Source organism: Saccopteryx bilineata, chromosome 4 (genome assembly GCF_036850765.1).
Source record: "Saccopteryx bilineata isolate mSacBil1 chromosome 4, mSacBil1_pri_phased_curated, whole genome shotgun sequence".
Lineage (NCBI taxonomy): Eukaryota > Metazoa > Chordata > Mammalia > Chiroptera > Emballonuridae > Saccopteryx > Saccopteryx bilineata.
This window is the reverse complement of record NC_089493.1, coordinates 193,476,546-193,493,768: the sequence shown is the minus strand read 5'-3', so window position 1 is coordinate 193,493,768 and position 17,223 is coordinate 193,476,546. Positions and strand designations below refer to the sequence as shown.

Below are 17,223 nucleotides of genomic sequence, written 5' to 3'. Positions count from 1 at the left end.
CCAGTTTCCCTAGCAACCTCCAGGGAGAAAAGGTAGAAAAGCAATACCACCCTTTACGGGATATCTAGTAAGAACCTACCTTATTTTAGGTACCTTATTAATACTGTCTTAATTAATCCACAAACCTCCTTATAAGTTAGGTTGTATTACCATTTTAATAATAAAAACGAAGACTAGAGGAAAGCCAGCTTATTGCACAGATAGGTCATTACATAGCTCAGCAGTGTAGTCAGGATTCAAGTCCAGATCTCACTCCCAGAAGGCAATGCTTCCTTGGGTAAGGCAATGGTCATGGTAGTCAAAGGACCACACTAATTAAGGCATACATTTGAATAAATGAGATGCTCTGCCATAGGGCCCAGGGTGCAGGAATGTGCTGGCTAGTGCCCAACAAACAGGAGGCACTCAAACATTACTCATGAAATGAAAGAACAAAATGTATGTATAAGAGTAATAGAGGATATCAGAAATACTGAAAACATAAGAAGAGAAAGAGAGGCCTTATCTTCCTTCTGCCTGTTGAGATGACAGACAGATGTGGTGCACAAATTAGTGACCTGTCACGTGCACAAATTAGTGACCTATCACAAATGCATCTCTAGGTTATCTACTGCCAACCACAGGAGTAGAAGTGTAGTAACAGTAATGAAAATAACAATATCAACAGCCAGCATTTATGTAGTTCTAATGATTTACATGTCTAGTCTTATTTATTACTTACAAAAATCCTATACAATTAGGTATGTTCAGTTATCATTTCATTTCACAGAGAAACTGAAGCTTAAAGTGATTAATAACTTTATCAGTATCAGGAAAGTGGAAGAGGCAGAATCTGAAGGAGGAACCAGGCCTGTGATATTAGAACATGTAGCTTTAATAATCATGAATGAAAATAAAAGAGCACCAATTATTTTCAAGGCTCAGCAGAGCAAACTTGCTTACAATGCTGAGAACTCATTTTAATTTGTGATCTTGTTATATTTAATATATTAAATTGTATGTCAGTAACTGATGGCTTTCAGTTTCTGTCATCTCTACTTCACAGGACAATTCCTAAAGGAAAAGTCCCACAAGTCCCTATGAAAATCAAAGCTGATAAAAATAACTTTCTGAGCCCTGGCCGGGTGGCTCAGTGGTAGAGCGTTGGCCTGGCGTGCAGAAGTCCCAGGTTCGATTCCCGGCCAGGGCACACAGGAGAAGCGCCCATCTGCTTCTCCACCCCTCCCCCTCTCCTTCCTCTCTGTCTCTCTCTTCCCCTCCCACAGCCGAGGCTCCATTGGAGCAAAGATGGCCCGGGCGCTGGGGATGGCTCCTTGGCCTCTGCCCCAGGCGCTAGAGTGGCTCTGGTCGCAACAGAGCAATGCCCCCTGGTGGGAGTGCCGGGTGGATCCCAGTTGGGCGCATGCAGGAGTCTGTCTGACTGTCTCTCCTGGTTTCTAGCTTCAGAAAAATACAAAATAAATAAATAAATAAATAAATAAATAACTTTCTGAAAAAAACAAATTAGTGTTTCAAAGAGCAGGCAGAACCTTTTCTTTTATTATATACACCTGAATAGCCTTGTCATGGCAAAACAGGAAGGCCTACATCAGCATGTAACTGATGACATGACATGGCTTTTCACAACATTCCAGAAGCAACCACAAGAAGCACATGAACCTCTTGGTCTACTACTGTCAGAAAGAACAACTAGATTTCTATTAGGCCACAAACCAAAATCCTCATTCGTGGTTTTGGGTTTTGTTGTTGTTGTTAACATTCAGATGGCTAATCTAAGCCAGTGTTTCTCATACTTGAGAGAACATTAGAATCATCTGGAGTTCTTGTGAAAACATGGGTCACTGGGTCAACATCAAGTTTCTCTTTCAGTAGCTCTGGGTTGGGTCCATGAAGTCACATTTCTAACAAGTTTTCAAGTAAAGCTAAGGACCACCACACTTTGAGGACCACTGAGTTAGGCAATTCCACTCAACAGGTTAACTTCATTAGGTACTTGGAAGTGTGATTTGTAGCTTACATCCTGGTTGACTAGTCATGATACAGTTGAACTTAATTATTCCATCCAAACCATTTTAAGGTTTCTATATGAAGAGAAGGGCTTTGCTCTCAAAACCCAAAACAAAGCCCTCTGTTCCAAGTTCTAAGGTCATAACTTGGGGAAAAAAAATTATAATAAATTCAATTTCAACAAATCAACCACCATAACCATTCTATTTCTGACTCTTGTCCTTTCATACTTGAATAATATGCTTTAGCATACTAGACAGGGTCTAAAACACAAAATATAATTAACTTAATATAACCACATCATTAAGAACTGAAGCCAAAATTCGGCTTCTCCCATTACTCATTCCGTTCCTATAGAGACATTCTGTGATTGGCGCTTTTCAGAGTGCCACGTATCTGTATCAGCCTATGCAAGGTTCTCTTTCTGGCTTAAATTTTCCCTGGTGAAGAAGGGAAAGGAAAATATTTTGTTTTGAAAGTAAAGGCACCTCTATGCCAGTGTGTCAAAGAGGTGCCTAAATAAATAGGAAGTTTGAGATGCCAGCAGAGCCTATAATTAATCAAAGGTAACTATGGGAGTTTTGATCCAAGATTTTCCAAAATGTAGATATTCTTCTTGAATTAAATATTTAAGTCCACAGACATCAAAAGTTGACTACATGGTCAACTTTCAAGATTCTACTTCAAGATGACCCACACATTCTTGTGCAGGCACAAATGCCCTTTTCCCGTGTCCCCCTAGCATGCTGACATCTTACATGACATCGACCAGCTCTCTTCCAGCTATCCCCCACTGGACTGCACGCTCTATGCATCCCTGTGGTCACAGATTGTAGCACGTGTGTGGCATACAGTAAATCCATTACCACTGCCATCACCAATGTAAAAGTGGCTAACGTGTACTTCCTGGGCATCTAACGAGTTTTGTATAATTTACATAAGTTAATTCTGCATGACCATCATATGAAGTGGATACTATTATCATACCCATTTTTAGCTGTTTTATTTATTTATTTTTTATTTGAGAGAGAGGAGATAAATTTTGTTGTCCCACTTATTTATCATTTATTGGTTGATTCTTGTATGTGCTGTGACAGGGAATTGAACCTGCAACCTTGGCATATTGGGATGATGCTCTAACCAACTGAGCTACCTGGTCAGGGCCTCATCCCATTTTAGGCAAGGGAAGCTGTGAGTTAACTAATTGCCCTCAGAAATGACATAGTAAACAGTAGAGTCTCACTTCAGGGCAGAAGCTCAGATAAGTAGTCCACTTAAATAAGCCTTGCCTAACCTAGGAATTTCAACCTATTAACACTTGCAAGACATGGAAATCCTTCACTGTACTCAGGGCCTGAATTCCCAGAACAAGTGTCAGAGGCTCAAGCCAGAGGTAAGATTTTGCACATTTAGCAGCATCTCATATTTCTTAGCAGTTTCCCTCTTCAGTCAGAACTGTCTCATTATGACCATTTTATAATGAAGGCAAAGATCTTATAGATTTTTGGTGACCAAAAGCTTCTTAATAGAATAATAAACTATAACCAAATAAATGAATGTCTTCGGTTTATTGCCCTGACTGGATCAATAGCTCCATTAGCTCCTATGTGAACTGACAAATCAGATCTCTCCAGAAAGCCTTTGAGAAAATTTTCTTACATTCCACCTTCAATAAAGAAACCACATTCACTTTGAGCATTAGAAATTCTTAAAGTGGTAAGTAAACATTTCTTGTCACCACTTAATTGTATTAAAAAAACAAAGTGGCATTCTAGGCTTGATTATTCAGTTCCTGGATCCATAGTCCCCTTCTTCTTGTTGACTGTTTATTCATTCTCACCTTGCCTGGCAGAGAGAAATAATTAAATCTATTCTAAGACCTGCGTTTAAATCACCACTGCCTAGACAAGTGATCCTGATACTGTGGCATCTCCAAAACTTGATTTCATCAGCAAAATAAGGATCTCACCTTCTTTATAAAATTGTAGTAAGGAGAGAAAGTAGGTAAGGTATGTGACAACCTGTGTGCAATGCCCAGCAGTTAGCAGAACTTTTCTATGGATAAACAGAGATTTATCATGGATAAGTATTCTCTCTGCCCCTTCTCTCTGATGCAATGGCAAAGAGCCTGAAACTAATATTTTAAATTCAGTATTGTTTATATCTGAATAATTCAACTGTTCTGTGATATTTCCTGTGGTCCATTTTCATAGAGATCAGCAAAGTGAGCCAAAACCTATAAAGACAAAAATATCAGTATACAATTTATGCTACCTAATAAGCTCTTCAGGGCAAGAGGTCAGTAAAGGAAGTAGGTAAATACAGTACTACTAAAATTCATCCCTAAGAACTGAAGTAATGAGCACCATTCTGGCTATTCCTCTATCTTTGGCTGGCTACTGGCTGTCAGAGCTCCTCTGTTCTATGTGGACTGGGCCTGATCATGGCCTAGAGTCAGCAGAGAGAATGGTCACCCTCATGCACACTCTGTATCATAAGTTGAAGTTTGTGCCTTCCAGGGCTTGTAAGCCATGTCATCTCTTCTCTTTTCTGAGTCATGGTTCGGCTGAGTCTCCTAAACAAAAGGTACTTCTCAAACTCAGGCACAAAGCAAGAGGTCACCCACCAGATCACACACTTCATAAGGAGAAAGTGCACGCTTGCCTTGGTCACGCACTCCCTCCCATGGACCACTGGAAGCATCAAACGTTCGTGGGTTGAAAGAAAGCAAGAGATGAAAAGGTTTGATGTAGTCCAAAAGCCCGTAAAAGACCTTCAACCTCTAAATTCCTCTTAAAAAACAAAAACAGTCAGTTGGCCAAAAGCTCTCAGTCCTGTCCTGTTGAGTCTCCTTTCACAGACCATGCACAGCCCACGGAAGACTGGGCCACAGGGGAGGCTGAGGCTGCGGGAGGAAACAGGTTGATCTCCTCCCAAGGGTTCAGTCACCAGCTGATGTTGGGTGCTCCTGCTGGGTCCCTCTTTCTGTAATGCCCATGTGATCACCAGCATCCTTCTCAGACCAGGTGGTTTCCTTAGAGATCAGCACCAGGCTGAGTGGTGAAACAGGCCGAGTAGATAGAACAGAAATGTGACCTTGCTTCAGCTTCTCTCTTTCTTTTGAAAACAACTAATGAAAAACATTTTGTTTTGTTTTTAAGGGAGAAAAAAAATCCTTATCTTTTAGAAACACAGACTAAACCATTTACAAATGACATTATACATATCTGGGAACTTCTTCAAAATAGCATGAAAGGGAGGGAGAGGGTTAGGAAGACAGTTGGAGGAGGACTGTCCAGGACCCGTGCACTGGTGAAGCCAGCTGACATGGACACAGGGTTTGCTCAGTTTTGTCTACTACTGAATATGCTTAAATTTTTCCATAACAAATATAAAAGATATGAGGGAAACTTTAATCCAAGAGAAAAAAAAATTGGTCTCTAAATTTTTCAGTATGAAAGCATTATTTAGGTGGATCCCCATTATATTTAATTAGTGACTTTATTTTAAAAAATTATAATTCACAAAATTTTTCTTTAAAATTTAGCTCACATTACCACACACCCATTATACAATGGTTTTCACATTTGAAGAAACTGGGCTATTTGCAAGATTTTGAATTAATATTTCTATTGGATGATTTGCTTTCTTATAACAGAATCTCTTGGAAGCTAAATATTAGACATATATTTCATTTTATCATGTTGAAAACCAAAAAGAAATGAGAAAACAAAGGATCAGGAAGGATGAGCAGCATGCCCTCGGTCACACAGCTAGGAAGCAGCAGAGTCATATTTGGAACCAGGTTCTGACTTCCACACTGTGATTAGATTATTCTGAGTAGCAATGCTCGTATGTTGGGTTTTGTTTTGTTTTTTTAACTTTTTTACAGACAGTAAGATGACAGCAGCTATTTCACTGACTAGCAGTTGATGCAATCTTCAAAAACAACTGGAAGAACTATTATTAAAAGTATGTTACATAATACTTAAATATAAATATGACTTTAAAATATATAATACTGAGGGATTATGATTGGGATATACCTGGTAAATATTCAGCAAATAGAAATTGCCTATTCTAATTATTCTACAATATGAAAAGTACTTGCACAGCTTAAGGCTTTGAATCTTAATCATTCAATCTGTAAACAAGAGAGAGGACCTGTAGGTGGCTGGTGGAGTTTTTCTGTGACAGGTAATGGGACCTCATTCTGTTACCCATAGGTGAAAGTCTGCCTTTTGTGGTTTACTCACCAAACTTAAATAAGTATATCTATATACAAGGAAGCTTATATACGTGTATATTTATAAATGTGACCATTAATAAAATATGCATAAATGCCATTTACACATTGTTTCTGTTATACTAAAGTTGAATCTGTTAGTCTACCTTCAAGTTTAAATAGCTTGTGGATCAAAAGGAAACTATTTAGGCTCGTTGCTAATTTGTTTATAATGAGAAAAAAATGTATGTTTGGTATCACTCAAAGATTAGCACAGATCAGAAATACATTGAATAAACCAAGTCAAAACAGTTTTTATGAGATATCTAGTCCTATCCTTATACTATAATATAGCAGGTGCTCAATAAATATGTGATAAACTGAAATATGAAAAACAAAACTTAATTCAACAATAAAAGCTAAAACATACCCAATTTAAGTCTATGGTACCTTTTCCTACCTCTTAGCAAAGATCACAAATTCTCCACTAAATTATCATCATCTTTAATATATACAAATGTTTCAAATTTCTTTTTTTGTGTGTGACAGAGAGAGAGACAGAGAGAGGGACAGACAGACAGGAAGGGAGAGAGATGAGAAGCATCAATTCTCAATTGTGGCTCCTTAATTGTTCACTGATTGCTTTCTCATATGTGCCTTAAGGGGGTGGGCTACAACAGAGCAAGTGACCCCTTGCTCAAGCCATTCACCTTAGGCTCGAGCCAGCGACCTTGGGCTTCAAGCCTGTGACCTTTGGGCTCAAGTCAACGACCATGGCATCATGTCTATGATCCCATGTTCAAGCCAGCGACCCTACACTCAACCAGATGAACCCTACACTCAACCAGATGAGCCCGTGCTCAAGCCAGGCACCTCAGAGTTTCAAACCTGGGTCCTCTGTGTTCCAGTCTGATGCTCTATCCACTGCGCCACTGCCTAGTCAGGCTCAAATTTCTTAAAATAACAACTATAGGCAAAATATTTCAAAATACTTAGGTCATGAGTTTATGCTTTTGAAAATAATCCTTGCTGGTGTTCAGAAGAAAGAAATAAAAATGGCCCTGGCCGGTTGGCTCAGCGGTAGAGCGTCGGCCTAGCGTGCGGAGGACCCGGGTTCGATTCCCGGCCAGGGCACATAGGAGAAGCGCCCATTTGCTTCTCCACCCCTCCGCCGCGCCTTCCTCTCTGTCTCTCTCTTCCCCTCCCGCAGCCAGGGCTCCATTGGAGCAAAGATGGCCCGGGCGCTGGGGATGGCTCTGTGGCCTCTGCCTCAGGCGCTAGAGTGGCTCTGGTCGCAACATGGCGAAGCCCAGGATGGGCTGAGCATCGCCCCCTGGTGGGCAGAGCATCGACCCTGGTGGGCGTGCCGGGTGGATCCCGGTCGGGCGCATGCGGGAGTCTGTCTGACTGTCTCTCCCTGTTTCCAGCTTCAAAAAATGCAAAAAAAAAAAAAAAAAAAAAAGAAAGAAATAAAAATGTAGTCTTACCATTAACATGTCTACTTTGAATTTTAAAGTCTAAATTACTTTTCTTGGGACTCAAAGTTCCACCATCACATTTTTTTCAGTGCTCTATTATTGTATGTTGGTTTTTGGTCCCATCACAGAGAGGATAATGAGTGTAATGTGTTTCTCTTTAAGGCAGGGAGCCTATAACTCTTACATTTATTTTGATTTTTCTTGACAAAACTCATTTTATATTTAATTGTTCAAAGAAAATCATTCTTACAGAAATTAAAGTATATTTTACCATGATAAATTCATAGCAATATATAATATTTTAACTTCAAATTTAGTGTTGAGCCTCAGCACATTTTATATTATTGAAACAGAAGAAGTTCCACTTTCAGGTTTTCAGCAAATCCTCAGTAGATAGAAAGATAAAGGTGTAGGTCCCATTTTTAATCAGCTTCTGAAGGTGAAAGTTGAGTAATTACTGAGAAAGGCTACTTTGTGCATCCAGGAATGGAGAGTGAAGCACAGGCTCTGGGTCCAGAGTTAAGTTTGACTCTGTACCCTTAGCTCTGTGACCTTGAGCAACTTACTGAAATACAGGAAGACAGCCCCTCACCAAGATAATGATACCTGACAGTGAAGGGCTATTGTGAGGTATCCTGAGTGTGTGGCCATGTTAGGTAGCTTAATTAAAAAAAAAAATTAAACTATGGGTCTCTAATATTAATAAAATCATGAAATTAAAATAATTACAAATGTAGCGTGGGCATCTGTGAATGGTCCCAACAGTCTTTAGTATTGCTTATCTTATCACATGTTTTACTTCTCAGAGTACTCCTTTTGAATAAGCTAGATGCAACCCAAGACAGATAAAACCTTCAGCAGAATTACTAATGTTCTAGAGAAGCTTTATAGTTCTATGTCTCCCTATCAATCAGGTTTTAATATTGTCTTTGTGACAGATCTTGTCTCTGCTTTTTTTTTGTCTGCCTACTTCCTGGTTCTTAGCTAATGGTGGTGGGAACATAACTGAGCAGAAGATAAGAGGGTATCAGAATAGATACTACACAATTCCCCTTTACTTTCCCGTAAGGACAGAAGATCTAGGCATCCCTCCAAAAAAATGCTATATTCAAATATAACTCCAGTATTGGCCGGTGCCCCAGCCTACTATTTGGTTTGGACATCAGAATTCCAGGATGTGCTTGGCAGGATGGGGCGGATTTTTTCCCCTTAATGTAAAGGTCAAATCATGTCTTTAGTCACATGAATATGGACCTTATTTCTTCATTTTGAAGTTGGGACAATAAAACCAGACCTTACAGGGCTGAGAAATCTTACATAGGAAGTGAAATAACATGTGGAAGCACCTAGCTCAGTGCCTGGTATGTAATAGGTACTAATAACAAAGAAAAAAATATTGACTTGAATACTAAGTTTAACATTTAGAAGGTGATAAATACATTCTATTATTTTCTACTTTCAAAATGTTATGTAGAGTCTAAAATGTTTCCTCCTGTCTTACATGCTTCTGGGAGGTGTTTCCTCCCCTCCCTCCACACCACCTGTATTATAGCTATGTGAAGAGGCACTGTAGTACAACACTTAACAGCCAAATCTTGTGTGCGAATAGTAATAATAACAATAATAATTTCTACCTTCTATGACTGTTGTATGAAATAAATGAGTAAATACATGTAAAGTATTTAGAATATCATAGGCATGTTAGTTATTATTAAATATATATTAGTTTAGTTGTATCTGAAAACTGGATTTGAGGTATGTTATCTGAATTCACATAATGAAGGCTTTAAGTGAAGCAAAAATAACTTAGGGACAAATTTCATTAATAAAATCCCAAAATATAATGCCTTGTCATATCGGTTACTTAGAGGATTATTCACATATCTGTAATCTTTTCCTGCTCCATAAATCTGGATAAAAGAGGTTAAGATTGGTCAAAAGGAAAAAAAACTAATTAAATTTTAATTTACTGTATGTATCCACACTTGCATTAAACATAAAAACCATTCTGATTCATTTCAAATTAAAATAAACACTATACCTAGTATTAGTTACATTTCAGGTAAATTATTTCCTTTTAATACAACAATACCATGCTAGCCTTTGATTGAATACCAATATTATAAAGTAGATATGTAAACTCTATTCTGTAATGTCTATGGTAAACTTAAAAATCTCTTTTACACCTAAGAAATTTTTTTCCCAATAGCAATTGAAATTGAATTACTAATATGTATAAAATTTCTTTCCTTAAATTAACAGTGCTCAAGGTAATAAATTTAAATAAAATATCAGTCTTTTTTTAAAAAGAGTAGATTGTGGTAATAGTTTAAATTTCACAGTAGCTTGCTTTCGGATCAAAGTAACTTAGGAATCACCTAGGTCATCCCCCACATTTTATTAAAAAACTGAGTCCCCCCAGTGCTATGATACTGTTAGGGCCAAGATCCCAACCTAGGTCTTCTGGCTCCCAGTCAAATAAACATTCCTTCAAGTTTTTCATATCAAATTTAAGCAACTCAAAATGATTTTTCATTTCATATCAAGTGAATCAACTCAAAATGATTGTGCCAAATAGTTCAAAAGAATTATTGTTCTCTCTCTCTCTCTCTCTCTCACACACACACACACACACACACACGCACACACACACAAATGAATTCATTCAAGTAAGCACGCAGCAATCAGTTTACTAACTTCTTATATTTTCAAAACCCAATTGGGGATTTCTTGTTTTAAAGATTTTTTCCCAATCACTTGTTTTTATTGTGGCTTTCAAATCACCCCAATGCTAGAGCCTGTGTACGGATGCATGTTCTCTCTCTCTCTCTCTGTTTCTCAATCTCTTTAAAAAACTGGGACAGGGAGCAGAGAGCTGCAACTTACTTTCTCATCCTACCACATTTGAGCCAGGTATATTGACTCATCCTTTCCTTCAACCTCAGGACAAGAGATAATTCTAAGGAAGAGTTAATTTCCAACAATATATTTTATCAATCTTAGTCTATTTTATTATTGTCATAAACCAGCTTAATCTCTAAAAAGCTATCTAATCGAAAAGATTTCACTTATAAAACACATTCCATTAGCCCTATAAAAGTGTATCAGTCATATGCAAACGCGTATAGTTTATTCATTTTCTAAAATTTTCATTTTTCCCAAAGTCAGTAAACTGAGAATAGAAAATTAGCCATGAGGTCATTCAACAGTGTAGAGTAGAGAAAAAAAGAGAACCCCCCCACACACAGTATATTCAATATTCAATTCTGAGCCAATCTTAATCCAGTTAAAATGTACAAAATACCATCTTAGATTTTTAGAATTAGCATTATATAAGTAATTCATAAAAGTTACCTTTGCATTAAATGGTCTCTTAAATTTATGTTCAAAGAAACATCAAAAGCAACTTTTTAAAAATAGACTTCATGGGATTGCCAGTGTCTTAAACAGCCTTTTACCTGACCACTAAAACACAACAATTGCTCCCTTCAGTTTGAGGAAAATCCCTTTCTCAAAACAGCTTTTGATACTTGGGCAAAAAATTCTTTTTTAAAAATATAAAACTAAATTTAACTGAATATTTTAAGATACATCCTAACCATTACACCTGAATCCTTATTAGAGAGGAGATATTTAATTCCTTGGAATGACACAGTGTTTTCTGAGCAAACTTCCCCACCACTAAGTGAATCATTACTTAAAACATAGGATTCTGCATAATGTTTTTAGCCCTTGCAAAAAGATCTCTAAAATAACAGCCTAGCTATAGCATATGTGTGTGTGTATGTACACATGTATGCATACAAATATATTTTAATCCTTGTTTTTTCAACCTAGAGCTTGGACTCTTATGAGCTGTGTCCTCTTGGGAAAGTTATTATATCTTTCTGATAGTCAATTTTCTCATCTGTAAAATGGCATAATAACTGAACTTACCTTGTGAGGCTGTTTGTAAGGACTGATTCATTAGCTTATTATCTCATACATATTTCCTAAACATATATAAATGACCATATCCCCAAAATATACAAATTTAGCGGGGCAGCTGATGTTCAATTAACTATGAAATTTCTTTTACCTCATATCTATCAACTACACTGGCTGCTCATTAATCCAAAAACTTCAAACAATGTGACTCTTGTAGATGAAGGATAAATGATGGCAAGAAAGACAAGTGATCTTGGCCTGGATCTATTTTTAGGCATGGTTTAATTATCTACACCATTCGTGTTAACACTGGAAAATAAACAGATGGGTGAAAGGCATCATAAAAGAGTCACTCTGAGATCCACAGTTTCCTAGTATTCAAAAATAAATGGACATGAAGAAAACACTTAGATCATTTCTCTAGCACTCTTTGCTGACACAAGGCCAGAAAATGCATAGAGGTTTAAAAAAGAAATTAATGAGTTCAGACTGTTCAGACTGCATGGTTCAGAGAGGTTCCAGATCTAAAATATAAGCAGTGAGAACACCACAAATTAAGAGTTGGTTTTCAGTGACCACTTCAGTGAAGAAAAATGAAGTTTTTTTGGTTACATAGTTACTGCATATGGGTAGAAAATGCTCATCAATTTGCACAGTGAAATATATATCACTATATTATTTACCCTCATGTAAGTAAGACCGGAAAAACCAACCCTGATTCTCTTGTCTTGAAAGGTACTATAGTTAATTATGACATCACTAGCTATCTGGTATCAATTATGCCGAATCACACAATTACCTACAGGAAGATTACAATGAGAAATTTATCAAAATAACAGCTGAATATTTTGTTCCAAATGACACTTCTCTCTCGCCTGGTAGATAGGATGCCTGGTAACTCACATTCTAGGAAGGGTTCTGATATGGACACGGCCAATTCAAGCTCTCTCAGTTAGATACTACACCATGCCATTTCCTTATTCATCTTAATCTATTAGCGGAACATAATCTTACCGGAAAAGGAAAAATGTTGTCAGCCCTGTTCAAGCTATCTTCCATCCAAGACTTAGGAGCAAAGGCAGAGCTGGGGCGAGCGTACTTCTGGAGCTGAATATGATTGCTTGCAAAATTCTTCTTCAAAGGTGAGATGGAGTTCAGGGGCGTTATTCCTCCGTTCAGCCCCCTGCGGTGGTCGCGGCTTTGGGAGCCTCCCCAGCCACCATACCCGCCACCTCCGGGGCTCCAGGAAGAAGAAGGTGTAGGAGAGGGGCTCTGGTAGCTGCTCCATGGAGAGGGGGGCTTATTAAGATTATTCGCCAAGTGAGGCAGCTGGTTAAAAGCAGCATTTCTATGTGTGAACGGCGGGGGGTGGGGACTAGCAGGAGACCTCCGCTGCTGCTGATGCTGGCTGTGATGGTGCTGGAAGTGAGGGTGATGAGGGTGGTGCTGAGACAGAGGCCCGATCTGAGGGGAGAAGCTGCCTCCGAAGCCAGGGCTGACGTGATGGGGGAAATTTTGAAACAACAGAGCACCGTTATTAGCCGAAGCGGCTGGGACCCCTCCCTGGTGAAAGAAACTGGCATCCTCGTTGATGATTGTAGAGGAGGAGGGCGCGATCGCTGCTGACCAGTTACTGAAACCAGTGAGAGACGACGCACTGGACGTCAAGGGCTGGGTGGAAGTACCTAGCCCCGCGGCCTCTTGATAATCAAACCCTGTCAACACTGGTGATTCGATTCTGATTTTCTCCTTCCCATTGCCATTCTCTGAAGAGGTGTCCCCTTGGTTTTCTTCTGCTTTTGCCTTCTCAGTTTCAGGCAGTATTCCAGCTTCCTGGCCTGGGCTGGGGGAGAGCTGCTGCTTTTCCAAAGGGTCTTGCTGTTCCTGTTGCTGACTTTTTGCTTTTTCTGACCCCAAGATCTCATCCTGAATGTTGTGGGTCGCCGGAGCAGGAAAGAGCCAGGCTGACCCCGCACTGCCGCCACTGGCAGCTGTGTTATTATTTATAAAAGCAGCAGGGCTGGGGGTGGCATTTTGGTGATGGTGCGGAGGCTGCAGATGTGGGTGGAATCGGACTGGAAAAGCAGATTTATTCCCAGTATTGCTCTGCACTAGCACTCCAAACCCGTAATCCCCCATTTATTATTTTTAGGAGCAGAATCTTACAAGGAAAAAAAAAAACCAAAACAACAAACGAACAAGACGACAACCTGATGTCTCACGTTTCTGTATCTGCTACCCAAATTCTGTTTGCTTGAAATGTCTTATTTATAGCTAGCTCAAAGATCGCAGCGTCTCACCCTCAACAGTTCTGATTTGGAATTCTGGTCTCTGAAAGGGAGGAAAAAAATACCTAGAAAACCCAAATCTCTTAAAACATTGACACGAATCCAACGGGGCTTATTTCTAGGAGGGAATAAAAAACGAAGAGGGTAAAAATCAAGTCTTTGGTTAGTAAAATAGGCGCTTTCTTTTTCCAAAGGAAAACGTACATGAAGGACAAAAACACAGCTTCTCAAGCATCTATGGATGTAGAAGAATAAGCATTGCGCGGCGTAAAAATATATATATGTGTGTGTGTGTATATATATATATATATAATTTAACAATCACATAGGGTCTTCCTCAGCAGTTTAGATTCACTCACATAAAAATTAGAACAGGGCTAAAGGGGGGGGGAGAATATGTTCTCTTCTTGGCAGCTTGGTTAAAAAAAAATCAGGAATAACTTAAGAACATTATATATTATATATTTATATATATATAGATAGATAGATTATATTAGGTTATCTGGGGGGTGGGAGGTGAATTCCTGGTTGCGGGAGGGGGAAATCAGCCTTGACGAATGGAGAGACGGTCGCAGGGAGGTCTCTGCTGTTCCCGGTCCCGTTTCTGCTCTTTCACGGGCCGCCGTCTGGGCCTCGGGGGCTGTTCCTGCGGCTCTGGGTGCAGATCTTGCTGCGGTCGCGGGTCCTGGGCTCCCCCCCCGGCCTCCTCTCCCCCATGAAATGGGTCGGAAACCCCCGTTTTCTCCCTCTCGGGGGGTCGCGATCGGGAGGGGTTAGCGAGACTCGACGAGGACGAGCCGGCGGCCCCGGGGTGCGGGGACCAAGGGGGCGACCTGGAAGGTCCTGCGGGTTCGGCCTCTTCCCCTCTCGGCGGCTCCGGGGTGTGTTTCCCTCATGGGACCCAGGGGCGGTTTGTTCAGTCCTCTCTCAGTTCGATTCTCCGCAGGGGGGGCGGGGGAGGGGGAAAGAAAGGAAAAACCCACTAGCGTAGTGATCCTAAAACAGACGGGCCTCCCCCTTTTGCGCTCTCTTTCTTTTTGCCCCAAGATTTTTTTTTTTTTTAACTATAATTTAGAAGGCTTTTGTTTCTCCTCACGGTTGCTGGGCCGTCCTCGTCGTCTCCGCAGCCGTCGTCGTTTTACCCCGGTCCCGCAGTCCCCGCTGTCGTCGGTGCCGATTCTGCCTGGCTCTTCTTCTTCTCTCCTTCTTCCTCCTCTGCTGTCGCCGCCGCCACCGCCGCCGCCACTGCCTCCCGGCGCCCGGGTCCCGCAGCCGCGGCTGAGTCCTTCTCCTCAGGACCGAGCCGAGTGAAATGACAACCAGCTGGAAAGACCGAGAGACACTTCCGGTTCGAAAAGGGAGGGGTAGAGAGGGGTATCACTGACACCCCGCCCACCTTCCTAGAGACCAATCATCTGTTAGTATTTAGGCGAAGCCACGCCCCTCCACTTAGATTCCCCTCCCAGGAAGGTCGAAAAGTTAACCTCGAGAGACGCCCCTTCCGTCTGCGCCTGGAGCCCGCTCCCCCACCCAGAGTGAGCGCAGCACGTCGCCATCTTTGATGTGGGCAAGGGCCTCCTTCGCTGTTTATCTCGCCTAAAGACCCTTTGCAGGAGGATCACGTAGAGACGCGCGGAAGAGAAGAGGTTCCTTGAGCCCCAAGAAAAGAATCAAGGTGTTGGAGATCGGAGTGGCGACCCTTGAAAACGCGGGTGAACGGAAGGACTGCCCACAGTAAAGGTGGTTCCCCAGGCGTCACGTGCTATGGACCAGCTCCGCCCCAGAGGGAGTCTCCCCAGCAGCTGTGTGGTGCCTAGAAGTACGTGCGTCCCCTGTCCTGAATGTAGACCTCACACCGGGCATTCCCTTCACCTTCGGCTCCCCTCTCCCCGCGCTTGGCTTAGGTCTGGTGCAGCCTCTCAGGAACAAAGATGTAGCTGCTGTAGGCGCCCATGGCCGAGCTGTCTGTCCTCTCCATCCCATTGCAGTTCCCTTATGCGCTGTAACAGAGACATTTTCAAAACGAAAATCGGGTGCTCCTCACCTGCTCAGATCTCTTGTATGGCTGCCCGTTACCTCGCCCAAGTTTGGTATTCAAGGCCTTTCCACTTTTGCGGACAGTAAATCTCAACATGTCATCTCCTTCCAAACGCCCCCACATCAAGCTGCTTCAAACATACCATATTCTCGGTGCTTTTTTACGTTCCCTTCATCTCTTATCCACCTGCTAAAGCCCTATGTAGTTTTAGGAATCTGTTCAAAAGCTACCCACTCTGTCTTCTGAATTCTCTCTGAGCATCCATGGCCCAACGTACATCTAACGCTTGTTTATTATAATACAATAGATTGTAATGGTTGCTTATGTCTGCCGGACCTGTGCTCAACTGTGGGCTCTTTGAGGAGAGGACCTTGTCGGTAGAAGGCGTCAGTGAATGAATGCTGAAGAAGTGAGTGAACAAACCTGCAAGGATAAAGCCTTTCCTTTCCAAGTCCAACTTGGAGCTCACATCTCTCAAACTTTCTCAATTAGGTTATTCATTCGAAGATCAAGGGGATGTCTTAGTCATCTTTGTACATTCCCACTACTATGACCACCATCGGGGCATAGGTTAATGCCTTGCTCTCAGCACAAGCTCTAAAGATGAATAAGTGAGTGTTTTCTTTTAGTAGGAAATTAGAAATGAAAAATATCAGAGTAGAGCTAGAAATAACTGTGGCAGGAGTAGGGAAAAAAGAGAGATCAAAGACTTTTAAGAAGACTCTTTATGAACAGAGGTGGCTTCTACTTCATGTCTGTAACCTTCCCTCCATGGCTCCAACTTCTGCTCCCTTGGGTTTTTAATCCATGTAGAAAACCTGTCTTAGGGATTTTATTCTCTTTCATTGTATCACAAATATGAATCTTATCTCTGCAACTCTATGCCAAGTTGTCTGGAGCATAGGGGTTGGGTCTTGCTCTGTTTATACCTTGGACATACCTTGAGACTTAGCTAGCTCAGTTAGGTGTCATTTTCTCCAAATTAGTCCCCTGACTGCCTGTCTCTAGCATCTTATAGGTTCCCCCTTTTTAGTTACTATTTGTCAGTGGGTTAGTTTCTTGTGGGCAAAGTTGTGTCTAGTTTATCTTTGTGTCTCTGGCAGCCAGCAGAAGGTATGGCATAGAGCAGGCTCAGGACGTATTTATTAGCTAAAAGAATGACTGTTTAGCGCCCAGGAGATGGTTGAGAGTCTTTTGGAGCTAGCAATTCTCAGTGGTTAAAATGGCAGCCATGACTTGGAGCAAAGAGGACTGACTATC

At 41.0% G+C, this 17,223-nt stretch overlaps 1 protein-coding gene across 4 annotated transcripts in view; it reads right to left on the bottom strand.

The window, feature by feature from the left end:
* CPEB4 (cytoplasmic polyadenylation element binding protein 4) overlaps positions 1–15,221 on the bottom strand; it is a 57,692-nt gene extending 42,471 nt beyond the window's left edge. For 2 of the 4 annotated variants that reach the window (XM_066273311.1, XM_066273312.1), the window contains exon 1: positions 12,652–15,220. In XM_066273311.1, the coding sequence (XP_066129408.1) occupies positions 12,652–13,776 (1,125 nt within the window). In that variant the 5' untranslated portion in view covers positions 13,777–15,220. Of the gene's footprint in view, positions 1–12,651 lie in introns of all 4 variants that reach the window. The other 2 variants (XM_066273310.1, XM_066273313.1) reach the window with 2 other exon arrangements.
* Between the last annotated feature and the right edge of the window lie 2,002 nt (positions 15,222–17,223).